Here is a 27,614-nt window from a genome sequence, read left to right as displayed (position 1 = left end):
TATCCTAAGACGGGAAAAATATCATCCTTCTCCCTCTGGGAGAAAACCCCCATACTGCACTCTGCCTATGCCTCCTTCAGGACTCTGGCATATTCCTAGCGCTCCCTGTGCAGACCCTGAAAATGAGTAGCACTAGGGAAGCCGACCAGCTGACAGGGTCCTGCAGCGCATAAGGGCTCCTTTTGCGATAGCGCTGATGTGAACTGCCTATGCCCTGTGCAAGACTCCGGTTATCTCCTTAGCGCTCCTGAGCAGTCTATGAAAACACAAAGCATATCATTTAAAGAACATGAAAAGGGTATTAAAAACAAACAATTACCCAGACCCCCTATGTGTGCACAAACAGTCTACTATGTGCACAAACAAACTACACAATAAATTAAACTGAGATTAAAGTATGTGACAGGGTTGTCCAGTGTATTCTGCTGTTGTGTCTGGCTATGAAGTATGCACCTAAAGTATATATAACAGTGGAAAGTATATAGCCTGTGGGTTGTGAGACATGTGGGTACTTACCCAGAGACTGACCCTCTCCACTGTTCTTACCCAGATGTTAATCCTGAGACTTCAGTAGGAGCCCATCCATTATTGTAACTAAGAGTATATACTGAGGAATTAAATCTTCATGGCCAAGCAGGAGGCTAAGGGAACTTCCCAGCAATATCTCCTTGATGAAGGCAAATAACTACTGGGAGACAGTGGGAAGTAGGAGGGATACTTAAAGCTTTGTTGTGGGGTGTCTTTGCCTCCTCCTGGTGGCCAGGAAGTGAATTCCCACATGTAAGGATTTTTGTGGACTATCACCACCTTAGAAAGAAATTTAGCATTTCTGCTACCACGTCATATAGAGCCTTTTTGTTTTTATTTACCTATCAAAATTAATTTATTTTCTTAGTAGATAACCCAAGGTATTGATCTAGGCCCATTTTGGTATTTTTCATGCCACTATTTCACTGCCAAATGCGATCATATTAAACAAAAATTGTTAACTTTTTTACAAGTTTCTCACTGAAATTTATACACAACTACTGCACTCATAAGACAAATGGTTGTAAAAGGTCCTCTGGAGTCTCTTTTGTTCAGAAATAGACATGCATAGCTTTGCAATTAGTTTTTAGCAATTAGCAGGCCACTTATTGCAGCTGTGCACCACACACAATTTCGGCAGTGAAGGGTTTAGCTGGTAAGGGTAATATTTTAATACAGGGATTACCCTCCCACCTCCCTGATCCCTCCCCCACCTACACTCCTGACCCCTATCTTAAGAACTGGCAGTTTACCAGTGTGAAGTTTTAGTTTGTTTTTTAAAAGAATGTATTAATAAATTGTATTTATTTTTTTATTTTCTGCAGTGCAGGATCCCCCCTTACCCTCCCAAACAGCCCTCTAACCCATCTTGGTGTGGTTTCCATCTTAGGTACTGGCAGTTGTCTGCCAGTACCCAGTTTATAGTTTTGTTTTTTAAATGTATTAAGTTATTGTTTTTCCATAGTGTAGGTGTCTCCCTCTCCCCACAATCATTATGCAGGCCCCCCACTCAAATTCCCCATTGTTCTGTAGCGCAGCATAGCCCTCCCTCTCCCTTCCAAACTTTTTTCTGTAGGTAGGGTGCTGCCCCTCCCTCCTTCACCGTTGTGCTGCCCACCCGCCTCTCTCCATCCCTCCTGAACCTCCCTGCGACACAAACGTATTATTGTTACAGTGACACAGACATGTCGCTGTCTGTAACAATCTGGCAATCTGCCTTCATGTAACGATTGGTGCTGGGTTACCATATGAAGACAGATGCCTGCAGCCCAGGAAGAGCAGATCTTGGCTGTCACTTGACAACTGAGACTGCCTGAAGGTCAGACATACTGTGTGCATGTGTATGACAGGCTATGTACCGCATGACTTCTATATACATCCTATTGGCACAAGAGGTTAAAACATTTATGGAAAATTTTTAAATTATGTTTTTTGTTTAGTTTAATTCTCATATCTCAGTAGCCACATCCCATTTTAAAGGGGACTTTAAGCATCCAACCATGATGCTTGGACTTGCAAGGGAGCGTGCATCTGGCATGTGCAGGCACTTTGTTTTTCTCCTCAGTTTTAGGTAGTTTACTATGAAATTTCAGAAGATAATGTGATTTCCATAGGATTTCTCCATAAAGAATCAAAGTAAGAACAATCAAAGTAAGAACTCAGCACTGATTATGTGGTTTGGCTGTTTATTTCCAATTTTCCAGGTGATTTTTTTCTTGTCATTTTTTTTACAGATAAATTAAAGCAGTTAAAGAAACATTCCAGTCAAAAATTAAATGCACATAGATGAATTACATCTTAATAGAAACATATGTGTAATATACATGTATTGGAAAAAATGCTTCTAGTAAAAGTGATAACTGTTTAGTGTTAATATTTTTCTTTGCATTGGCATGTGAAGCATAGCTAGATATTGTCAGTGCATCAGCATTTGAAATACTGCAGCTGCTCAGAGCACCAGTAGGGCCTGTATCATGTCAGCAATTAATAAATAAAGTCATTACCAGATGGTACAGGCACCTTAGGATCTCTGAGCAAGTGTTGTGCTTAAAATGCTGGTGCACGGTGCATACTTGAATACACTTGAAACAGCTATAGCAAAAAATCTTCTAATAAAAGCTAATACATGTATAAATACAAAAATGCTTCTATACAAAACTGAACTGCATCCACGTGGATTCTAATTTTGTCTGGAATGTCCATTTAAGGAAAAAGAAGTATGCAGGAGCCAAAACAGGCCATTCACATGAAAAGATCTTTAAATGCATTATAAAAACATAAAATATCTGTAAATAAAAGGGAAAAAAATATAAAATTTATATTTTTTCCATCATAATGCCATCTCCAGCTCATGGTCCTACCTCCGTCAAGGTGTATGCTTCCTCAGCCGTACATTCTGCCTTTGTAGTTGGATTGCTCAGAGCAAAGATAACTGGCATTTCATTAATAGAACCCATTGCTTTGATGACATCTTCTGTAAACAGTTTTCCGGCACCTGCCACTCCTGAACAGAAAAGTGCAAATTTCACACATTTAAAGGAAAAACTTTAAAAATAAAATGCTAGTTATAACAATCTATTAAAAGCGAAGATTAGTCTGACAAATGTATGCACATGTACGTTTCAAAATTATATATTAGTTGCTTAAATACTGGAGTTAGTGTAAAGTTTAAGTCGCTATAAAGTAATGAGCTCTGCAATGGTGCGTGCAATCTAGTTCTCCCTAGGTTTAAAAATCCAGCTATACACTGACACAAGTTAGGGACAGTTAGAAATGAGCTACTAGAATAACAATCACAGTAATTAATGTCCCTTTACTGAGAAAGTGTTTAGAAAGTTTACAAACAGTTTAGAGGTTTATCATTTTAATATACATTAGATGTTTTATTCGGTTTAATATAAGATAAACATTAACAACCCACCAATAATTGCTGATGGCTTTAAGATATTTACTGCATCTAGAAAACTTTTCACGTTTTGCTCTTGGGTGGCATGGGCAAATGTCTCCTGGTTACCATCGATCCCTTCTTTCCTTCCCTGAAACAGAGGTAGAAAAGTTTTTATCCAAACTGGATTTTGGAATAATTGTACATTTGCCTCTGTAAAATGGGACAACTTGAAGAGGGTATCTGTCCAAGTATAAAAACAAAACAATATCTTATGTCGTTTAGGTAATATTTACATGTCACCATACAGCTTGTACATGTAACCTAAAAGGTAGTTTTATACTATATCGTTTTTAAAGACAAGCATGTAATCATACGTAAATATTATACTGGATGTCAATCAAGGTTATGAATGTCGTGAAAAAAAACCCCCTAAAAAAACCCTCCAAAATATGTGAAACGTTTTCCTATCAAGAACAATTTCTATAAGATATTACACATATAGAAATATCTGGTTCTTGATAAACTCTAGGAATAGTGATGTAAGGCTCACAAATTGTACCAACTTATTATTCTCCATACATCTATATACTTCTTTTTTTTGCCAGGAGCGAAGCAAAGTTTGGCCAAGTCATGCTCACTAAATTTGTAAACCTCTAACCTACTGGGTTGATTTTAGCAGTTTTGATCTTTAAAAGCCCAATAAAAAAGGGACAGTTAGCCTAAATTTGTCTCGCCTTTAATGTGTTCCTAGTTATACAGTTTACCTGACCGAGTGTATGAAATAGTTTACAAATAGCTCCTTCACAATAGCCGATTTAGCCTGTGGTATCCCTACCTTTACTGAAAGTTTATATACTTAAAAAGGGACAGTACACACCAATTTTCATATAAGTGAATGTATTAGACACTGCTATAAAGAACAACATGCAAAGATACTTAGAAGCTCCCAGTTTAGTACTGTTTAGGAGGTTAGACTGGGACACCCATTGAAATGGGCTGATAAAGCAGACACTCCCCTATTCCCCTGCACATGTAAGGACCCATTACACAAACAGGATCAAGCAAGTGTCTGTAGATATTAGTATACATCTGAAACTTTGGGGCTGGATTACATACATTTTTACAAAAACACCCTGAGATGTGCAATATAAATGGATCTTCAGCAACGCACATATGCAAAATAAAAATCCAGTCTACAATGTCCCTCTAAAGGGACAGTCTACTTGAAAATGGTTATTGTTTAAAAAGATGGATAATCCCTTTATTAACTATTCCCTAGTTTTGCATAAACAACACCGTTATATTAATATACTTTTTACCTCTATGATTACCTGTATCTAAGCCTCTGCAGACTGCCCCTTTTCTTATTTTTACAAACTTGCATTTTAGCCAATCAATGCTGGTTCTTCCATAACCATTGCCATTCTCTATGAGAGTGAGCACAGTTATCTAAATGGCACATATGAACTAGCACTGTCTAGCTGTTAAAGATTTAAAAAGCACTGAAATAAGGAGAGAACTGCTGGTGCTTAGAATCAGGCAAAAAGAGGTTAAAAATAATAATAATAATAATATTGGTTGTGCAATGCTAAAGAATAGGCAGTAAAGGTGTTATCTTTTTAAAACAAAAAAATAAAGTAGACAGACCCTTTAAGTATTGGCTTTAGAAAAGCTGTGTAAACGCAGCCAGCAGAAGAATTTGCACTCCCAGTTGGGTGTAGGAGAAAGTAAGTAATAAAAATTGTTCTCTTTAAGTACCGAGCTTTGGTATATAGACAGAGATAATATAAAAAGAAGAGGCATGTGTGTTTACAGAAAGTGATAAAAACACATCTGATTTTATCTGCGAGCTCAACCCATTTTGTATATTTGTTATACTAATAAAATGAACTTGTCCAAGTACTTTTTAAAACAATCATTTAAAATGGAAGGAAATATTGGTTTATGCAAGAAACAGCATTATAGAGATAGTATAGTTGGGTGTAACATTGATACATAATGCACAAATTCATCTATTAAATCACAAATCTTCTATCATGATAACTAAATGGCAGAAGACAATTACACTCCAGTACATTTTAGTTTAAAACAGTTTTAGCTTCTAAACAAACTCGTTTAATCGTGAGGCATTACCTGAACAAGTAAACCATATTTATCAAACATCCAAATCTTCTCTCTTGCTGCTTCAGCAGAAAGGCCATTTTCCATCATTGCCATGACTATGAGGTTTGCAATACCGAGAGCAGCCTGACCGGGGACAGTAAAAGGACACATTAGCTGGCACAACACTACAAACGTCTGTATAGCCTACAACAGATGTCATCAGAGTTCATCTGTTTGCTTTAGGATACCTGCGCCATTTTTTTATATTAAGTATACCTGATACCAATGACCTCAATGTAATAAATCATTTTAAGAAACCCTGTATTAGAATATATAGGCAGTATTGCACAATATGTGTCACAATAAACCTTTCAAGATTACAGGGCATGAAACATTTATGGATCAGATAGAGAATGCAATTAAGAGATTTTTACTTATATCAAGCAACTTTACTTTGTTATTGGTTTACTTTGTTTATAAGCATCTCGCAAGGAGTAACAACGCACTACTGGGAGCTAGATGGTGATTGGGACCTCTAGTCATTTGCTCACCAGATATGATCAGGTAGCTCCATATAGCACAATTCTACTCTGAAGTACCTAGATATTTAAAACCTCTGCAAGCAGTTATTAAACCTGTCTTAAGGCCTCCCTAACAGGCCACATTTTCAGGATTACCTCGGGTGAGAGCAGGTAAAATAACCAGGTTTACTAATCAGCTAATTTCACCTGTGCTCCGGTTCAGATATCCTCAAAATACGGCCTGTTAGGGAGGTCTGAGGAGAGGTTTGAAAACCAGTGCAATAATAAAATTATATAACACATTGGAACAATTTCTTTTTATACTCATGTCCCTTTAAGAGACTTTATGTTCAAAGAAATACCATAAGCAAGCTGGATTCAGTAGTGTGCAGATTCTCTCTAACTCCAAAGTATCTTTAGAAAAAAACATAACTAAACTAATGATTTATTGGAGTTATTGTTTCTAGGTTACAAAACTGAAATTATTGAAGTCAATTGTAGGTGTCACAAAACTGAGCTAAACATTTTAATACTTAAAAGGGAAAACAAATCACACCTGCAGAACAAACTTTTTTTCCAGTCTAAAATAAGCTAAAATATAAGTCCTGTTGCTATTTCCAAGTCAGATTTTGTTGTCCAGTGTGTTATCCAATTTATTCAGGTCTTACCAAGAATACCAGTACTATATTTAGTTTTTATTGTAATTTGATGGTAGCTCTAACAGTAAAAGGGTAAACAGCCCCAAATCTCTAGCAGATGCAATTTTACAAAAGATCTGAGAATCATAATGAATATGGGCTTGGTTATGATATTACCTCTCCTGCTCCAAGAAACAGAACTGTATGGTCAGTGATTGGTTTCCCAATTACTTTCTGCGTTGCCAGGAGACCAGCGAGGGCTACAGAAGCAGTGCCTGTAACCAGAGAAATGAACATTAATTACACAGTCATGTCATCTTTCAAACACATTGTGATCTGCAGGGAACAAAACAAAAATACCTTGTATATCATCATTAAAGGTACAGTATTTTTCTCTGTATTTCCTTAAAAACCTAAAGGCATTGTGGTTTCCAAAGTCTTCAAACTGGATGAGTGTATTTTGCCCATACCTACAATAAAAAGGGATGAAATAATTTATCATATTTATTACTATTACAACTAATATTACTATAATCATCAAGTAAGCATGAATTATGTTTTCTTTCATATAGTTGGAGAGAGTTCATGATCCTTTACTCCTGGGAACTAATACCCAAGCTGTGGAGTTCACGTGTAATAAAAAAGGGAGGGATTTAAAAAAAAACAACATCCTTTTTCACTGAGAAATTAAATCCACAACCTCACTAAATCCCAATAAGGGAAAATATTTTTTTAATGCACCTAAAAAATAAATCAATTGGGCAATAAAAAAAAATAATCAAGCAGAGACAACTGCTTGTGGGACTTCCCTACCAAGCTGAGACAACTGCTTGTGGGACTTTCCTACCAAAGAAGCAAATACCTCAAAATGGTAGAATTTAGTAAAATTATGCAAAGAAGACCAAGTAGCTGCCTTGCAAATCTGGTCAACTGAAGCCTCATTCTTGAAAGCCCAAGAAGTGGAAACGGACCAAATAGAATGAGCAGTAATCGCATTCCGGTGGAGTCTGACCCTCTTCCAAGTAAGCCTTGTTCAACTAAGAGGCAAAAGAAACAGAGGTAGACATCATCACCAGAGTAAACTTAACCTTCTGAAGACATAACAGTATCCCTGACTACAGGGGACATATTTCTAGTAGAAGGTAACATCTGGACGGACCTTTTACGCTTGTTTGAAGGCAGGAGAGCAGCCAATACTACAGAAACAGCAGTTTTAATAAAAATGTTCACCTTGGGTGAAACATCAGCAGCATTCTCCTGTAATGAGCAAACAGAAGAAGCAGTAATACCCAAAGAAGCAACATTAGGTTGGTCTGATTGCAATAATATAGGCAAACATGAGTCACAAATAAACTATTTTAAAAAATACTGATGTTTTTTCTTCCAAACACATTTAATTATGGTAGGAAGGTGTTCAGGAGACTCAGCTTCTAGGGTGGATTTAGGGACAGAACCATGTGCTCCATTATAGCATTAGACAAAGCAACACAATAAAAACACAACACTATAACCCCTAAAAAACTTGAATGGTAACTTAACCACTCTTAAAGTAGCTTTAAAAAAAAAACTTACAGGTACAGTGCGCACTAAGCCTAACTAAAAATCAAAACAAAGGCCATATTACTACACATTTGAATGCTAGGTAAGCCATAGCAGACAGATAACAAAAAAAAAACAACCTTACAGATATAAGAGAATTAAGCGCCAAATCGGAAAAAGTAAAGACTGAGGTACATGTGAGGTGGGAGGGGTTTTATAGAGCTCTTGGGGTTTGGGAATCTTTGCCTCCTCCTAGGGGTAGGGAAGAGTAACTCCCAGGAGTAATGGATTGTGGACTCTCACCATCTGTATGAAAGAAATTATATTTCATTATTATTATTTATTAGTGTTTTTATTTTTATTATTCCGATTATGTAAAGTGTGCCAAATTCCAAAGTGCTAGATAGATACTTAACTGTGCCACTGAGCTAACCTGATGCCTGAAAAAGTAACTGTTCACATTGAGCCAAGTTTTAACTGTGTTTGTAAGCTAAAATAGTTAGATTGCAAATATTCAGAACAAAAGTATACAAAAGAAATTATTACATTTCCATGGCAGGTTCAGGAAGACAGGTTTTAAAATCACAGCCCACTAGGTATCCTGCTTGGTCTCACACACTGCTGTAGTATGTAGAGTGCCTGGTTTTACAAACAGTGCACTATCCATCTCAGATGACCACAAAGATATTGAACCTCTTTTATACAATATCTTTTAAAAGTCAACAGAATGCCTTTGGACGAATAAACTGGCACACCTTAACCCTGCATAATTATATTACAATAGGATTCAGGAAGCATACAAAGCTCACTTAAGAGAAAGGGCTGATCTCAGATTTAGGAGACAGATCTAAAATGAATGTTTGGTTATATAAAAATGCATTAGCATCAGGAATAAAAAAAAAAAAAAAAAAAAATCAGATTATTATGCACATTTACAGATCACTAGTTAGAAGACAGACAGACATAACTCTAGAAGGATATAAACAAACTAGAATCTGTTGAACGTATGGTTACTACACGCTATGTATTTAAAAAAATAAAACATGCAAAGAAATACTCAATAACCTAAATAAGTATAGCTTAATGAGAGGTGATATGATAGATACATTTAAGTAAGGACTTAATAAAGCTGAAAGTATTTTTCCCAAAGAGAGCAATATCAGAACAAGGGATCATGATTTCATGTTGAGGGGTTGTAGGTTCACGGATAAGTAGTTGTTCACAGAAAGGGTGGCCGATTCATAGAATAAACTTATGTTAGAGGTGGTACAGATAAACACTGTGGGGAACGTCAAGAATGGCTGTGATAAGTGATTAGTACAGACTAATTAAACTTACAGGACACTTACAGAAAATATGGGCAGACCATAATGTAAAGATCCTAAATTAATATAAAAAAGCAAAAGGAACTTACAGGTCAGTGACAGCATCCATAAATTCATCTATCAGATCATCGTATAGTTGCGTACGATCCCTCTTCTGGTAAAGTCCCATATAAAAGGGATCCTTAAGTAAAGTCTAAAGAGAGTCAAATATATAATCTTGCTTAGAAAGCTGCAAATGTGAATTAAACGGATGCACCACTTCCACTGGGAAAATATGTAATAGAGCAAAATAAAGATTCAAACAAGACTTAAAGGGATAGGAAAGTCAAAATTAAAAGTGCATGATTCAGATCGAGCATGTCATTTTAAGACACTTTTAAATTCACTTCTATTTTCAAATGTGCTTCGTTCTCTTAGTATCCCTTGTTAAAAAAAGAATACGCACATATCATACACTAGTGGGAGCTGCTGCTAATTGGTGCCTGCACACATTTGTTTCTTGTGATTGGCTAAATAGATGTGTTCAACTTCCTGTCAGTAGTACAATGCTGTCCCTTCAGCAATGAACAACAAGAGAATGAAGAAAATTTGATAATAGAATTAAATTGGAAAGTTGTTTAAAAATGTATGTTCTATTTGAATCATAAAAGAAAATTTTGGGGTTTAATATCCCTTTAAATGGATATAAAACCCCAAATTCTTCTTTCACGATTCAGATATAACATACAATATTAAACAACTTTACAATTTACTTCTATAATCAAAGTTTCTTCATTTTTTTGTTATCCTTTGTTGAAAAGCAGAAGGTAAGTTGGAGTGTGCATGTGTCTGCAATACTATATGGTAGTAGTTTTGCAACAATGTTATAGATTAGCAAGAGCACTAGATGGCAGCACTATTTCCTGTCATGCAATGCTCCAGAAATATGCACGCTACCTATCTAGATATCTCTTCAACGAAGAATAAACATGAGAACAAAGCAAATTTGATAATAGACGTAAATTGGAAACTTTATTAAAATTGTATTTTTCTATCTGAATCGTGAAACAACATTTTTGGGTTTCAGGTCCCTTTAAAACACATTTTTTCGGTCAACAGGATTTTAAAAATAATAATAATTGCCAGTGATTAGGGATAACCCCTGGCTGTCTGAGAAGATTCAAGTGAGATTTGATATAAAACAAGGCTCCTTCCATAGCTCAAAATGTTACAGACCACATTATCAGTTACTCAGGAGGAGGATTTAAAAATAAAAATAAAATAAAAACACCACACACATAACTTACCGTATTATCGGTTCCAACATCAATACACACAGGAAGACAATTCTGTGGCCGAATACCAGCGCAAGCCGTATACAGACACAGTTTCCCAACTGGGATTCCCATTCCATAAACTCCCAGATCTCCAAGGCCCAGAATCCGCTCTCCGTCTGTTACTACAACTGCCTAAAAGAGAAAACCGTGGAAAAAAAAAAGGCAATTCTGTTTTAAGGTCTCATATGCGATGTAATCTTTTAATAGATATGCATGATAGTGCGGACCACCAAATTTGAACTGAAAAGGGACAGTCTACTTCAGAATTTTTATTGTTTAAAAATGTATTATTACCCATTCACCAGTTTTGCACATAACCAGCACGGTTATATTAATATACTTTCGACCTCTGATTACTTTGTATCGAAGACTCTGCAGACTGCCCCCTTATTTCAGTTCTTTTGACAGACTTGCATTTTAGCCAATCAGTACCCTCTCATAAGAAACTCCACTGCGTGAGCACAATGTTATCTATATGGCACACATGAATTAAACACCCTCTAGCTGTGAAAAACTGTCAAATGCATTCAGATAAGTGGCGACCTTCAAGGTCTTAGAAATTAGCATATGAGCCTACATTGGCTCAGCTTTCAACTAAAAATACCAAAAGAACAAAGCAAATTTGATAAAAGTGAACTGAAAAGTTAATTAAAATTGCATGCCCTAGCTAGTCAAAATTAAACTTTCATGATTCAGACTAACCCTTTAAATGTAAAACGCCTGTTAAAAAGAAAAATCTGCATAAAAAGGTTTTAAACTTATTCAGAGCTGTATTTTTTTTTAAAAAAAACAAAGCTTGTTGTATTTTGCAGTCCAGGGACATACACCTTGGGAAAAAAAAACGTTATGCTTATTTTATCTCCTCTGCTTTCTCCTGTTAAGTGTAGTCAGTCCACGGGTCATCCATTACTTATGGGATTATATCTCCTCCCTAACAGGAAGTGCAAGAGGATCACCCAAGCAGAGCTGCTATATAGCTCCTCCCCTCTACGTCATACCCAGTCATTCTCTTGCACCTAACTAATAGATAGGACGTGTGAGAGGACTGTGGTTGTTAAACTTAGTTTTTATTTCTTCAATCAAAAGTTTGTTATTTTAAACAGCACCGGAGTGTGTTGTTTTTTCTCAGGCAGCATTAGAAGAAAAATCTACCTGAGTTTGTGTATGATCTTAGCGGTCGTAACTAAGATCCACTTGCTGTTCTCGGCCATTCTGAGGAGTGAGGTAACTTCAGAACAGGGAACAGCAGGCAGGGTTCACCTGCAAGGAGGTATGTTGCAGTATATTATTTTCTAAGGAATGGAATTGACTGAGAAAATACTGCTAATACCGATGTAATGTAAGTGCAGCCTTAAATGCAGTAGTAGCGACTGGTATCAGGCTGATATGTATGTATGTTTACACTGAGGTATTTCTGGGGAATGGAACTTCACTAAGAATATACTGTATACATTTAAGTTATATTTGAGCCTCCACTGCAGTGAAAGCGACTAGCAGCAGGCTTATTAATAACATTTCATAATTTTATTTTTAAAACGTTTACTGGCATGTTAATCGTTTTTTTCTGAGGTACTTGGTGATAAAACTTTATGGGCATGATTTTTACCACATGGCTGTCGTTTGTTTTTGAATAAAATCAGTTTACTGAGCTTCCCCACTGTTGTATTATGAGTGGGAGGGGCCTATTTTAGCGCTTTATTGCGCAGTAAAAATTCAGTCACAGTCTTCCTATTTCTTCCTCCATGATCCAGGACGTCTCTACAGAGCCCAGGGGTCTCCAAAACTAGTTTTGAGGGAGGTAATCACTCACAGCAGACCTGTGAGAGTGTGTTTTGACTGTGATAAAAACGTTTATATTAAATTGTTATCCGTTTTTGGGTACTAAGGGGTTAATCATCCATTTGCTGGTGGGTGCAATCCTTTGCTAACTTAATGCATTTACTGTGAAAATTTGGTTGCTATAACTAATTTGGTTCATTGTTATTTCAACTGACAGTTTTTTGTGCTTCTTAAAGGCACAGTAACGTTTTTTATATTGCTTGTAAATTTATTTGAAAAGTATTTTCCAAGCTTGCTAGTCTCATTGCTAGTTTGTTTAAACATGTCTGACACAGATGAATCTCTTTGTTCAATATGTTTAAAGGCCATTCAAGCGCGTAGAGCGCTGTGGCTTAAATCCTGGTCAGCCGATGTGACTTCTAAATCTAAATTGCTTAACATACCTTTCAAAGGGCAGACATTATTCGGGCCCGGTTTGAAAGGAATTATCGCTGACATTACTGGAGGTAAGGGCCATGCCCTGCCTCAAGACAGGGCCAAACCAAGGGCTAAACAGTCTAATTTTCGTGCCTTTCGTAACTTCAAGGCAGGAGCAGCATCAACTTCCTCCGCTCCAAGACAGGAAGGAACTGTTGCTCACTACAGACAGGGCTGGAAACCTAACCAGTCCTGGAACAAGGGCAAGCAGGCCAGAAAGCCTGCTGCTGCCCCTAAGACAGCATGAAGTGAGGGCCCCCGATCCGGAAACGGATCTAGTGGGGGGCAGACTTTCTCTCTTCGCCCAGGCTGGGCAAGAGATGTCCAGGATCCCTGGGCGTTAGAGATCATATCTCAGGGATATCTTCTGGACTTCAAAGCTTCTCCTCCAAAAGGGAGATTTCATCTTTCAAGGTTGTCAGCAAACCAGATAAAAAAGAGGCGTTTCTACGCTGTGTACAAGACCTTTTACTAATGGGAGTGATCCACCCAGTTCCGTGGTCGGAACACGGACAAGGGTTTTACTCAAATCTGTTTGTGGTTCCCAAAAAAGAGGGAACCTTTAGACCAATCTTGGACTTAAAGATCCTAAACAAATTCCTAAGAGTTCCATCGTTCAAAATGGAAACTATTCGGACCATCTTACCTATGATCCAAAAGGGTCAGTACATGACCACAGTGGATTTAAAGGATGCCTACCTTCACATACCGATTCACAAGGATCATTACCGGTATCTAAGGTTTGCCTTCCTAAACAGGCATTACCAGTTTGTAGCTCTTCACTTCGGGTTAGCTACAGCTCCAAGAATCTTTACAAAGGTTCTGAGCTCTCTTCTGGCGGTACTAAGACCGCGAGGAATAGCGGTAGCTCCGTACCTAGACGACATTCTGATACAAGCGTCGAGTTTCCAAACTGCCAAGTCTCATACAGAGTTAGTTCTGGCATTTCTAAGGTCGCATGGGTGGAAGGTGAACGTAGAAAAGAGTTCTCTATTGCCACTCACAAGAGTTCCCTTCTTGGGGACTCTGTCAGATAAATTTTCATTTCTACAGAATCTATAAGAGGACAGGTTATCAAAACTTCTAAATGCTTGCCGTGTCCTTCATTCCATTCAACACCCGTCAGTGGCTCAATGCATGGAGGTAATCGGCTTAATGGTAGCGGCAATGGACATAGTACCTTTTGCACGCCTGCATCTCAGACCGCTGCAATTGTGCATGCTAAGTCAGTGGAATGGGGATTACTCAGATTTGTCCCCTATGCTAAATCTGGATCAAGAGACCAGAGATTCTCTTCTATGGTGGCTTTCTCGGCCACATCTGTCCAGGGGGATGCCCTTCAGCAGGCCAGATTGGACGATTGTAACAACAGACACCAGCCTGCTAGGTTGGGGCACTGTCTGGAATTCCCTGAAGGCTCAGGGATCATGGACTCAGGAGGAGAGACTCCTTCCAATAAACATTCTGGAATTAAGAGCAGTTTTCAATGCCCTTCTGGCTTGGCCTCAGTTAGCAACTCTGAGGTTCATCAGGTTTCAGTCGGACAACATCACGACTGTGGCTTACATCAACCATCAGGGAGGGACAAGGAGTTCCCTAGCGATGATGGAAGTCTCAAAGATAATTCGCTGGGCAGAGTCTCACTCTTGCCACCTGTCAGCGATCCACATCCCAGGCGTGGAGAACTGGGAGGCGGATTTCCTAAGTCGCCAGACTTTTCATCCGGGGGAGTGGGAACTTCATCCGGAGGCGTTTGCCCAACTGCTTCAGCATTGGGGCAAACCAGATCTGGATCTCATGGCGTCTCGCCAGAACGCCAAGCTTCCTTGTTACAGATCCAGGTCCAGGGACCCGGGAGCGGTACTGATAGATGCTCTGACAGCACCTTGGGTCTTCAACATGGCTTATGTGTTTCCACCCTTCCCGATGCTTCCTCGATTGATTGCCAGGATCAAACAGGAGAGAGCATCGATAATTCTAATAGCGCCTGCGTGGCCACGCAGGACCTGGTATGCAGATCTAGTGGACATGTCGTCCTGTCCACCTTGGTCTCTGCCTCTGAGACAGGACCTTCTGATTCAGGGTCCTTTCAAACATCCAAATCTAATTTCTCTGAGGCTGACTGCATGGAGATTGAACGCTTGATTCTATCAAAGCGGGGATTCTCGGAGTCAGTGATTGATACCTTAATACAGGCTAGGAAACCTGTTACAAGGAAAATTTACCATAAAATATGGCGTAAATACTTACATTGGTGCGAATCCAAGTGTTACTCATGGAGTAAGGTTAGGATTCCTAGGATATTGTCTTTTCTACAAGAAGGTTTAGAAAAGGGTTTATCTGCTAGTTCGTTAAAGGGACAGATCTCAGCTCTGTCTATCCTTTTACACAAACGTCTGTCAGAAGTTCCAGACGTTCAGGCTTTTTGTCAGGCTTTGACTAGGATTAAGCCTATGTTTAAGACTGTTGCTCCGCCGTGGAGCTTAAACTTAGTTCTTAACGTTCTGCAAGGTGTTCCGTTTGAACCCCTTCATTCCATTGATATCAAGCTGTTATCTTGGAAAGTTCTGTTTTAATGGCTATTTCCTCGGCTCGAAGAGTCTCTGAGTTATCGGCCTTACATTGTGATTCTCCTTATCTGATTTTTCATTCAGACAAGGTAGTTCTGCGTACTAAACCTGGGTTCTTACCTAAGGTAGTCACTAACAGGAATATCAATCAAGAGATTGTTGTTCCATCATTGTGCCCTAACCCTTCTTCAAAGAAGGAACGACTTCTGCACAATCTAGACGTCGTCCGTGCCCTGAAATTTTATTTGCAGGCAACTAAGGATTTTCGTCAAAATTCTTCCCTGTTTGTCGTTTATTCTGGACAAGGGAGAGGTCAAAAAGCTTCGGCTACCTCTCTCTCTTTTTGGCTTCGTAGCATAATACGTTTAGCATATGAGACTGCTGGACAGCAGCCTCCTGAAAGGATTACAGCTCATTCTACTAGAGCTGTGGCTTCCACTTGGGCCTTTAAGAATGAGGCCTCTGTTGAACAGATTTGCAAGGCTGCAACTTTGTCTTCGCTTCATACTTTTTCAAAATTTTACAAATTTGACACTTTTGCTTCTTCGGAGGCTGTTTTTGGGAGAAAGGTTCTACAGGCAGTGGTTCCTTCCGTGTAAAGATCCTGCCTTTCCCTCCCGTCATCATTAACTTTGGTATTGGTATTCCATAAGTAATGGATGACCCGTGGACTGACTACACTTAACAGGAGAAAACATAATTTATGCTTTCCTGATAAATTCCTTTCTCCTGTAGTGTAGTCAGTCCACGGCCCGCCCTGTTGTTTACGGCAGGTCTAAAAATTTTTAACTTAAACTCCAGTCACCACTGCACCCTATAGTTTCTCCTTTCTTGTTTGGTTTCGGTCGAATGACTGGGTATGACGTAGAGGGGAGGAGCTATATAGCAGCTCTGCTTGGGTGATCCTCTTGCACTTCCTGTTAGGGAGGAGATATAATCCCATAAGTAATGGATGACCCGTGGACTGACTACACTACAGGAGAAAGGAATTTATCAGGTAATCATAAATTATGTTTTTTTGGCCAATTAGGGACAGATATAAATGAACTGTTAGTGGCTGCCTCGTGTAATTGGCTCACCCATGTGCATTGCTTTTTCTTCAACAAAGGATATCTGAAGAATTAAGCAAATTAAAGTAAATTGTATTCTCTATCTTAATCATGAGAAAAAAAAAAAAAAGTACTTTTCATGTCCCTTTAAGTGGAATTTTCAGTTTATAGTAACCTAGTAGTGCAGTGATAAAATGACCTAATCCACCAGACTAAATCAATTTTTCTTAGTTCTCTTGGTATCTTTATTTGAAAAAGCTCATTAGCCGGCACATTTTTGTTTCAGCACCCTGGGTAGCGCTTACTGATTGGTTGCTACATTTAGCCACCAATCAGCAAGCGCTACCCAGGTGCTGATCTGAACAAAAAAACATAATTTATGTAAGAACTTACCTGATAAATTCATTTCTTTCATATTAACAAGAGTCCATGAGCTAGTGACGTATGGGATATACATTCCTACCAGGAGGGGCAAAGTTTCCCAAACCTTAAAATGCCTATAAATACACCCCTCACCACACCCACAAATCAGTTTAACGAATAGCCAAGAAGTGGGGTGATAAGAAAAAAAGTGCGAAGCATATAAAATAAGGAATTGGAATAATTGTGCTTTATACAAAAAAATCATAACCACCACAAAAAAGGGTGGGCCTCATGGACTCTTGTTAATATGAAAGAAATGAATTTATCAGGTAAGTTCTTACATAAATTATGTTTTCTTTCATGTAATTAACAAGAGTCCATGAGCTAGTGACGTATGGGATAATGACTACCCAAGATGTGGATCTTTCCACACAAGAGTCACTAGAGAGGGAGGGATAAAATAAAGACAGCCAATTCCTGCTGAAAATAATCCACACCCAAAATAAAGTTTAACAAAAAACATAAGCAGAAGATTCAAACTGAAACCGCTGCCTGAAGAACTTTTCTACCAAAAACTGCTTCAGAAGAAGAAAATACATCAAAATGGTAGAATTTAGTAAAAGTATGCAAAGAGGACCAAGTTGCTGCTTTGCAGATCTGGTCAACTGAAGCTTCATTCCTAAACGCCCAGGAAGTAGATACTGACCTAGTAGAATGAGCTGTAATTCTCTGAGGCGGAATTTTACCCGACTCAACATAGGCAAGATGAATTAAAGATTTCAACCAAGATGCCAAAGAAATGGCAGAAGCTTTCTGGCCTTTCCTAGAACCGGAAAAGATAACAAATAGACTAGAAGTCTTACGGAAAGATTTCGTAGCTTCAACATAATATTTCAAAGCTCTAACAACATCCAAAGAATGCAACGATTTCTCCTTAGAATTTTTAGGATTAGGACATAATGAAGGAACCACAATTTCTCTACTAATGTTGTTGGAATTCACAACTTTAGGTAAAAATTCAAAAGAAGTTCGCAACACCGCCTTATCCTGATGAAAAATCAGAAAAGGAGACTCACAAGAAAGAGCAGATAATTCAGAAACTCTTCTAGCAGAAGAGATGGCCAAAAGGAACAAAACTTTCCAAGAAAGTAATTTAATGTCCAATGAATGCATAGGTTCAAACGGAGGAGCTTGAAGAGCTCCCAGAACCAAATTCAAACTCCAAGGAGGAGAAATTGACTTAATGACAGGTTTTATACGAACCAAAGCTTGTACAAAACAATGAATATCAGGAAGAATAGCAATCTTTCTGTGAAAAAGAACAGAAAGAGCGGAGATTTGTCCTTTCAAAGAACTTGCGGACAAACCCTTATCTAAACCATCCTGAAGAAACTGTAAAATTCTCGGTATTCTAAAAGAATGCCAAGAAAAATGATGAGAAAGACACCAAGAAATATAAGTCTTCCAGACTCTATAATATATCTCTCGAGATACAGATTTACGAGCCTGTAACATAGTATTAATCACGGAGTCAGAGAAACCTCTTTGACCAAGAATCAAGCGTTCAATCTCCATACCTTTAAATTTAAGGATTTCAGATCCTGATGAAAAAAAGGACCTTGCGACAGAAGGTCTGGTCTTAACGGAAGAGTCCATGGTTGGCAAGATGCCATCCGGACAAGATCCACATACCAAAACCTGTGAGGCCATGCCGGAGCTATTAGCAGGACAAACGAGCATTCCTTCAGAATCTTGGAGATTACTCTTGGAAGAAGAACTAGAGGCGGAAAGATATAGGCAGGATGATACTTCCAAGGAAGTGATAATGCATCCACTGCCTCCGCCTGAGGATCCCGGGATCTGGACAGATACCTGGGAAGTTTCTTGTTTAGCTGAGAGGCCATCAGATCTATCTCTGGGAGCCCCCACATTTGAACAATCTGAAGAAATACCTCTGGGTGAAGAGACCATTCGCCCGGATGCAACGTTTGGCGACTGAGATAATCCGCTTCCCAATTGTCTACACCTGGGATATGAACCGCAGAGATTAGACAGGAGCTGGATTCCGCCCAAACCAAAATTCGAGATACTTCTTTCATAGCCAGAGGACTGTGAGTCCCTCCTTGATGATTGATGTATGCCACAGTTGTGACATTGTCTGTCTGAAAACAAATGAACGATTCTCTCTTCAGAAGAGGCCAAAACTGAAGAGCTCTGAAAATTGCACGGAGTTCCAAGATATTGATCGGTAATCTCACCTCCTGAGATTCCCAAACTCCTTGTGCTGTCAGAGATCCCCACACAGCTCCCCAACCTGTGAGACTTGCATCTGTTGAAATTACAGTCCAGGTCGGAAGAACAAAAGAAGCCCCCTGAATTAAACGAAGGTGATCTGTCCACCACGTTAGAGAGTGTCGAACAATCGGTTTTAAAGATATTAACTGATATATCTTCGTGTAATCCCTGCACCATTGGTTCAGCATACAGAGCTGAAGAGGTCGCATGTGAAAACGAGCAAAGGGGATCGCGTCCGATGCAGCAGTCATAAGACCTAGAATTTCCATGCATAAGGCTACCGAAGGGAATGATTGAGACTGAAGGTTTCGACAAGCTGTAATCAATTTTAGACGTCTCTTGTCTGTTAAAGACAGAGTCATGGACACTGAATCTATCTGGAAACCCAGAAAGGTTACCCTTGTTTGAGGAATCAAAGAACTTTTTGGTAAATTGATCCTCCAACCATGATCTTGAAGAAACAACACAAGTCGATTCGTATGAGACTCTGCTAAATGTAAAGACTGAGCAAGTACCAAGATATCGTCCAAATAAGGAAATACCACAATACCCTGTTCTCTGATTACAGACAGAAGGGCACCGAGAATCTTTGTGAAAATTCTTGGAGCTGTAGCAAGGCCAAACGGTAGAGCCACAAATTGGTAATGCTTGTCTAGAAAAGAGAATCTCAGGAACTGATAATGATCTGGATGAATCGGAATATGCAGATATGCATCCTGTAAATCTATTGTGGACATATAATTCCCTTGCTGAACAAAAGGCAATATAGTCCTTACAGTTACCATCTTGAACGTTGGTATCCTTACATAACGATTCAATAATTTTAGATCCAGAACTGGTCTGAAGGAATTCTCCTTCTTTGGTACAATGAAGAGATTTGAATAAAACCCCATCCCCTGTTCCGGAACTGGAACTGGCATAATTACTCCAGCCAACTCTAGATCTGAAACACAATTCAGAAATGCTTGAGCTTTCACTGGATTTACTGGGACACGGGAAAGAAAAAATCTCTTTGTAGGAGGTCTCATCTTGAAACCAATTCTGTACCCTTCTGAAACAATGTTCTGAATCCAAAGATTGTGAACAGAATTGATCCAAATTTCTTTGAAAAAACGTAACCTGCCCCCTACCAGCTGAACTGGAATGAGGGCCGTACCTTCATGTGAACTTAGAAGCAGGCTTTGCCTTTCTAGCAGGTTTGGATTTATTCCAGACTGGAGATGGTTTCCAAACTGAAACTGCTCCTGAGGACGAAGGATCAGGCTTTTGTTCTTTGTTGAAACGAAAGGAACGAAAACGATTGTTAGCCCTGTTTTTACCTTTAGATTTTTTATCCTGTGGTAAAAAAGTTCCTTTCCCACCAGTAACAGTTGAAATAATAGAATCCAACTGAGAACCAAATAATTTGTTTCCCTGGAAAGAAATGGAAAGTAGAGTTGATTTAGAAGCCATATCAGCATTCCAGGTCTTAAGCCATAAAGCTCTTCTGGCTAAGATAGCCAGAGACATAAACCTAACATCAACTCTAATAATATCAAAAATGGCATCACAGATAAAATTATTAGCATGCTGGAGAAGAATAATAATATCATGAGAATCACGATTTGATACTTGTTGCGCTAGAGTTTCCAACCAAAAAGTTGAAGCTGCAGCAACATTAGCCAATGATATAGCAGGTCTAAGAAGATTACCTGAACATAGATAAGCTTTTCTTAGAAAAGATTCAATTTTTCTATCTAAAGGATCCTTAAACGAGGTACCATCTGACGTAGGAATGGTAGTACGTTTAGCAAGGGTAGAAATAGCCCCATCAACTTTAGGGATTTTGTCCCAAAATTCTAACCTGTCAGGCGGAACAGGATATAATTGCTTAAAACGTTTAGAAGGAGTAAATGAATTACCCAATTTATCCCATTCCTTGGAAATTACTGCAGAAATAGCATTAGGAACAGGAAAGACTTCTGGAATAACCGCAGGAGCTTTAAAAACCTTATCCAAACGTATAGTATTAGTATCAAGAGGACTAGAATCCTCTATTTCTAAAGCAATTAGTACTTCTTTAAGTAAAGAGCGAATAAATTCCATCTTAAATAAATATGAAGATTTATCAGCATCAATCTCTGAGATAGAATCCTCTGAACCAGAAGAGTCCAAAGAATCAGAATGATGGTGTTCATTTAAAAATTCATCTGTAGAGAGAGAAGATTTAAAAGACTTTTTACGTTTACTAGAAGGAGAAATAACAGACAAAGCCTTCTTTATGGATTCAGAAACAAAATCTCATGTTATCAGGAACATTCTGCACCTTAGATGTTGAGGGAACTGCAACAGACAATGGTACATCACTAAAGGAAATATTATCTGCTTTAACAAGTTTGTCATGACAATTATTACAAACAACAGCTGGAGGAATAGCTACCAAAAGTTTACAGCAGATACACTTAGCTTTGGTAGATCCAGCAGGCAGTGGTTTTCCTGTAGTATCTTCTGGCTCAGATGCAACGTGAGACATCTTGCAATATGTAAGAGAAAAAACAACATATAAAGCAAAATAGATCAAATTCCTTATAAGACAGTTTCAGGAATGGGAAAAAATGCCAAATATCAAGCTTCTAGCAACCAGAAGCAAATGAAAAATGAGACTGAAATAATGTGGAGACAAAAGCGACGCCCATATTTTTTAGCGCCAAATAAGACGCCCACATTATTTGGCGCCTAAATGCTTTTGGCGCCAAAAATGACGCCACATCCGGAACGCCGACATTTTTGGCGCAAAATAACGTCAAAAAATGACGCAACTTCCGGCGACACGTATGACGCCGGAAACGGAAAAGAATTTTTGCGCCAAAAAAGTCCGCGCCAAGAATGACGCAATAAAATGAAGCATTTTCAGCCCCCGCGAGCCTAACAGCCCACAGGGAAAAAAGTCAAATTTTTGAGGTAAGAAAAATATGATAATTCAATGCATAATCCCAAATATGAAACTGACTGTCTGAAAATAAGGAAAGTTGAACATTCTGAGTCAAGGCAAATAAATGTTTGAATACATATATTTAGAACTTTATAAATAAAGTGCCCAACCATAGCTTAGAGTGTCACAAAAAATAAGACTTACTTACCCCAGGACACTCATCTACATGTTTGTAGAAAGCCAAACCAGTACTGAAACGAGAATCAGTAGAGGTAATGGTAAATATAAGAGTATATCGTCGATCTGAAAAGGGAGGTAAGAGATGAATCTCTACGACCGATAACAGAGAACCTTATGAAATAGACCCCGTAGAAGGAGATCACTGCATTCAATAGGCAATACTCTCTTCACATCCCTCTGACATTCACTGCACGCTGAGAGGAAAACCGGGCTCCAACTTGCTGCGGAGCGCATATCAACGTAGAATCTAGCACAAACTTACTTCACCACCTCCATAGGAGGCAAAGTTTGTAAAACTGAATTGTGGGTGTGGTGAGGGGTGTATTTATAGGCATTTTAAGGTTTGGGAAACTTTGCCCCTCCTGGTAGGAATGTATATCCCATACGTCACTAGCTCATGGACTCTTGCTAATTACATGAAAGAAATGGGCCGGCTCCTAAGCTTACATTGATGCCTTTTTAAATAAAGATACCAAGAGAACAAAGAAAAATTGAGTAAAATTAGAAAGTTGCATCCTGTATCTGAATCATGAAAGAAAAAAATGTGGGTTTCCCATCCATTTAATTTTCATTCAGTTTCTAACATTGGTGAGGAAAAGACCTAAAAAAAAAAACTAGTTTTATAATTTTTTTAAGCATATTTTACATTTTGCAACACTGTGCTGTTTGTGAAACGATTAGAACCCTAGAGATTGCATTTGCCCTGTAAAGCCTACTGAGAGCGGTCACCTTTCTCCAAGATGCTGAAGGCAAAACAAGCTTCTTTAGGTCTTAAAAGTCCTCATCTGAAGAGTTGTTACAGACAATATAGAAATAAAATATATACACAAAAGCATGTTGTGCCTCCCAGTCGTGCATTGCTGCTCCTCCTGGCCCTACCTAGGTATGCTTTTTAACAAAGGATACCAAAAGAAGAAAGCAAGTTACAGCATACAATTTTAACCAACTTTCCGGTTTACTTCTATTACCTATCTGAATCATGGAAGTTTCATTTTAACGTTAAAGTCCCTTTAAATGAAAAACTTTTACCATCTTCAGGTTTGATTTTTTTGGGGATTACTTTGAAGAAAAATGTACAATTTCTACTGTTACCTTCACATCAGTTTCCGGCCAATTTTCCAGAATAGCTTTAATGTGCCCTTTGTCTAATATGGAAATAAATACCCCCCTGAAATAGGAAAACAAAGAGTTAGTTAAATAAAAACGATTACTACACACAATGTTATATGAAACCACATCACACACCTTTTCCGCATAAACCAAAATGATGCATTTTTATAAGCGTTTATTACAAAAACGGTACATTCTGTTTATATAACAAGGAATAATAGGAGATGTTATATTAAAAAAGCACATATGTTGGAGCATTATATTTTTGCACTGTTACTACAGAACTGTGTGCTTAAAGGGACATTATACTCGGATGCAAAATCCAGTTGAGTGTTTTAGGTTTTGTGCTGCCCTAGGCACTAAAAATTCTGCTGCCCCCACCCCCAGGTTTTAGGTCTTTTTTGGCCATAATATTTCTTAGTGAGGGTGTAGCGTGACTTTTTTTCTCATGCCATTTCTAAAGTAAATGTTCAAGTGCATGTGTGGTTATATATGTGTGTGTGTGTGTGTGTGTGTGTGTGTGTGTGTGTGCGCGCGTGTGTGTGTTAATGGTGAGTGTGTGTGCAGTGAGACTCAAAAAGTGCTGCCCCCCCAAAAAAAATATATATATCGGCCTCCCTAGGCGAGTGGCTTGTTTGCCTAGCACAAAATACGCCCCCTCACTAAAATCAGTTGAAACTGATGCAGTATAACTGTAAAAAGCAGACAAGAAAATATCACCTGAATATCTCTATGTAAAAAAGGAAGATATTTTACCTCAAAACTTCCTCAGATCACCAGTAAGTGCTGTGTGAACAGTTATACTTGTTGCAAGTTGGGAAAAAAAAACAACAAAAAAAACAAAACACACACACTAGTAAATCAGCAGTGCTGAGGTAATGCTTTGTCTTTGCTGTGACCTCATGTGATTTCAGTAAAATCTCATGAGATTTCATAGTAAACTTACTTAAACTGAATAGGAAAATAACATGACTGTGCCTGCACATAACAGATGCACACTCCCTTGCAAGTCCTGGGACAAGTATCCCGACAGGCTGCTTAAAGTCTCTTTATAGTGGGGTGTGAATATCTTCCTTTTTCACAGAGATATTCAGGTGATATTTTCTAGTCAGCTTTTTACAGCTATGCTGCATCACTTTCAAGCACTTTAACATTTGTGTATCTTGTCACTTTAAGTCCTATTATCATCATCATGTATTTGTAGAGCGCCAAAAGATTCCACAGCGCTATAAGCATAGGTGGTATACAAGATAACATTTACAGGGATCAAATGGGTAGAGGGCCCTGCCGAGAGTTGTAGTCAGCTCTTATGAAGGCGATCTACAAACAGCTGGGCTCATAGGCTTACATTCTAAGGGGTCCAACAAGAAAGCAATGGAGTTAGAAAAGGTTAGTGTAGGTTGCATGCATCCCTGAATAGTACAGTCTTTAGAGAGCTGTTAAAACTAGGGTAGAGTCTTGTGGAGCGAGGCAGGGAGTTCCACAAGATGGAAGCCAGTCTGGAGAAGTCCTGTAAACGGGAATGTGAGGAAGTAACGAGAGGAGGAGAGTAGGAGATCGTGAGCAGAGCGAAGGGGACGGGAGGAAGAGTATCTGGAGACAAGGTCTGAAATGTAGGGGGAGCAGTGCAGTTGAGGGCTTTGTATGAAGAGGTTAAACACACATTCTTTACATCCCTTTAAAGCTTTAGGTTTGACAGGATTCACTTACTTCGGTCTTCTAAATATGTGCCCATATTGTGAGCAGGCAAGGCCAACAGTTGGTGTGTATACAATGGGCATCAGTCTCTCAATGTCATCTTGCAGTATCCTATAGAACAACTTCTCATTCCGTTCCTGAATTCCCATTACATAGATGTATCTAGAAGACAGAAAGCAAAACTAAAAATATACTGACTAAGGCTAATTATATCAATGTACAATATTGTGCATTTTATTCACAGGGTTTTACATAGGGATGGGCGAATGTTTCTAAAAATTCAAAATTTAAAACAAATTTTGATACATTCGTTTGAATCGAATTCCGAATGTTTATATAACATTCTATTTTCGTTTTCGAATTTTTCAATAAAATTGGAAAATATCAGTTCGAATGATAGAATGTTTAGCTATGTATTCATTCAATTTCGAAATGTAATATTCAAATTCGAATGTGACATTAAAATTCAAAGTAGTATTTCTAGTCTACAACTGTGTTGTATAAAATGTATACTATGTTTTATAAATATAATATTCGAATGCTAAATTCGAAAGTCACATTAGTATTTCTAGTCTAATACGTGTTTAATAAATGTAATATTCGAATGTGACATTCAAATTCGAAATAGCATTTCTAGTCTACAACTTTGTTGTATAAATGTAATATTCAAATTTGAATGTTACATTCAAATTCAATGTAGCATTTGAATTCTAAATAGTATTTCTAGTCTACAACTTTTATAAATGTAATATTCGAAAACTGTAAATAACCTTCGATAATAGAATTTTTAAGAATATTCGTTCTTATCAACATTCTATTATGTAAATCGAATTTCTACAATAACATTCGTTCTAACATTCAAATTTGAATATAAACACATTCGCCAATCCCTAGTGTTACACTATTGTTTTTATTGCACAATAGCAACCTCACAAGAAATACAAAAGGATGGAGGGGGAATAATTAAAGATACTGTGCAAAACAAGGAATTGAGCTAAATTGTGCAGAGGGAATTAATGGGATATAGAAATATATCATGATAAAAAAATTAAGTTCCAACTACAACTTAAAAGGTAAAGGTAAAATAAAACCTTAACAAAAAGCATTTCTAGTAATGAAAAGAAGAAAAAAAAAACCTTAACCTAATTCACTTTAATATCTAGCGCAGTGTTACTCCCCAAACGGATACAATTTAAGCCACTATTAAAGCTAAAATTAATTGTGTGCGATTTTGACAGCATTTCCCAAATAAACATTATCAATAATAATCACACACTGCCCTGCAATATACTGTGTTTTAATATCAATATAATCTAGGGGCATATAATAATGAAGAAAGAGAAAAATGCAACAGAATTTGACAGCATTTCTCAAATAAACATTATTAATAATAACACACCACACTGTAATATACTGAGCATTAATATCAATATAATCTAGGGGCATATAATAATGAGGAAGGAGAAAAACCCACATTTTCAACGCACAAGATACTGTCTTTACATACTAACAAAATAAGGATCCCAGACACTGGATAACTGTCTGTTACCATATCAGGAACAATATATATTACTTATACAGTCTTCCAATTATAGAGAGTGTAAACTATTAAAGCAGTACTTTTCCAGGGGGTCGTCCATCTTGCGTAAGTTCTTGTGAAAACGTGCAGCTTGTATGTCCTGAGTTTCTATTTTGGAGGGTAAGAGACCCTGTAGACCCAGGATTTGCCGTTCTGGCAGGGTGAATGCCATTCCCTAAAAAAACAAACATTATTGTTAGTTTCCCCCAGACTAAACAGTGTTTTTAATATGCACGACAATGTCACACGTCCCTAAACTAAAAGAAAACAAGGCATATGCAGTTGTTCCTGTGAAATGAACTCCCATTGTCTAAAACCGCTTTGGCAATATGACATTTTCCTGGAGAGAAAAACAAAAATCCTAGTCCCACGCTACTAGCCAAGCCGAAAAGTTACAAGTTACTCGCCACTTCTGATTCCGCCCATCACCCACACCACGCCCACTACCCCGCCCACTCTGTGCCATTGTGAAACACCTTACTGTGCAGTAATTTTTTATATTTTTTTATTTTAAAACCATAAAAAAAAATTGCTATTAATGCTCTTTAGCATAGAGGACTATAACGTGCTAAATTAAAATTTATGCTTACTTGATAAAAATTAAAATTTCCTTCTCGGCAAGGAGGGTCCATAAAAACATTCATTACCTGTGGGAAATATTTATCCTGGCCACCAGGAGGAGGCAA

General features: G+C 38.1%; 1 protein-coding gene across 2 annotated transcripts in view; it reads right to left on the bottom strand.

Moving 5' to 3' along the window:
* Positions 1–27,614, bottom strand: part of ME2 (malic enzyme 2) — a 204,076-nt gene that overhangs the window by 95,203 nt on the left and 81,259 nt on the right. For both annotated transcript variants that reach the window (XM_053701109.1, XM_053701110.1), the window contains exons 3-12: positions 26,970–27,103; positions 25,362–25,511; positions 23,634–23,709; positions 10,828–10,989; positions 9,631–9,734; positions 7,038–7,147; positions 6,855–6,952; positions 5,549–5,662; positions 3,449–3,563; positions 2,889–3,031 (exon numbers count right to left, since the gene is read on the bottom strand). In XM_053701109.1, the coding sequence (XP_053557084.1) occupies positions 2,889–3,031; positions 3,449–3,563; positions 5,549–5,662; positions 6,855–6,952; positions 7,038–7,147; positions 9,631–9,734; positions 10,828–10,989; positions 23,634–23,709; positions 25,362–25,511; positions 26,970–27,103 (1,206 nt within the window). The remainder of the gene's footprint in view (positions 1–2,888; positions 3,032–3,448; positions 3,564–5,548; positions 5,663–6,854; positions 6,953–7,037; positions 7,148–9,630; positions 9,735–10,827; positions 10,990–23,633; positions 23,710–25,361; positions 25,512–26,969; positions 27,104–27,614) is intronic.

Source organism: Bombina bombina, chromosome 2, assembly GCF_027579735.1.
Source record: "Bombina bombina isolate aBomBom1 chromosome 2, aBomBom1.pri, whole genome shotgun sequence".
NCBI lineage: Eukaryota > Metazoa > Chordata > Amphibia > Anura > Bombinatoridae > Bombina > Bombina bombina.
Note: the sequence above shows the minus strand (reverse complement) of the source record. Positions and strands in the feature narration are given on the sequence as shown.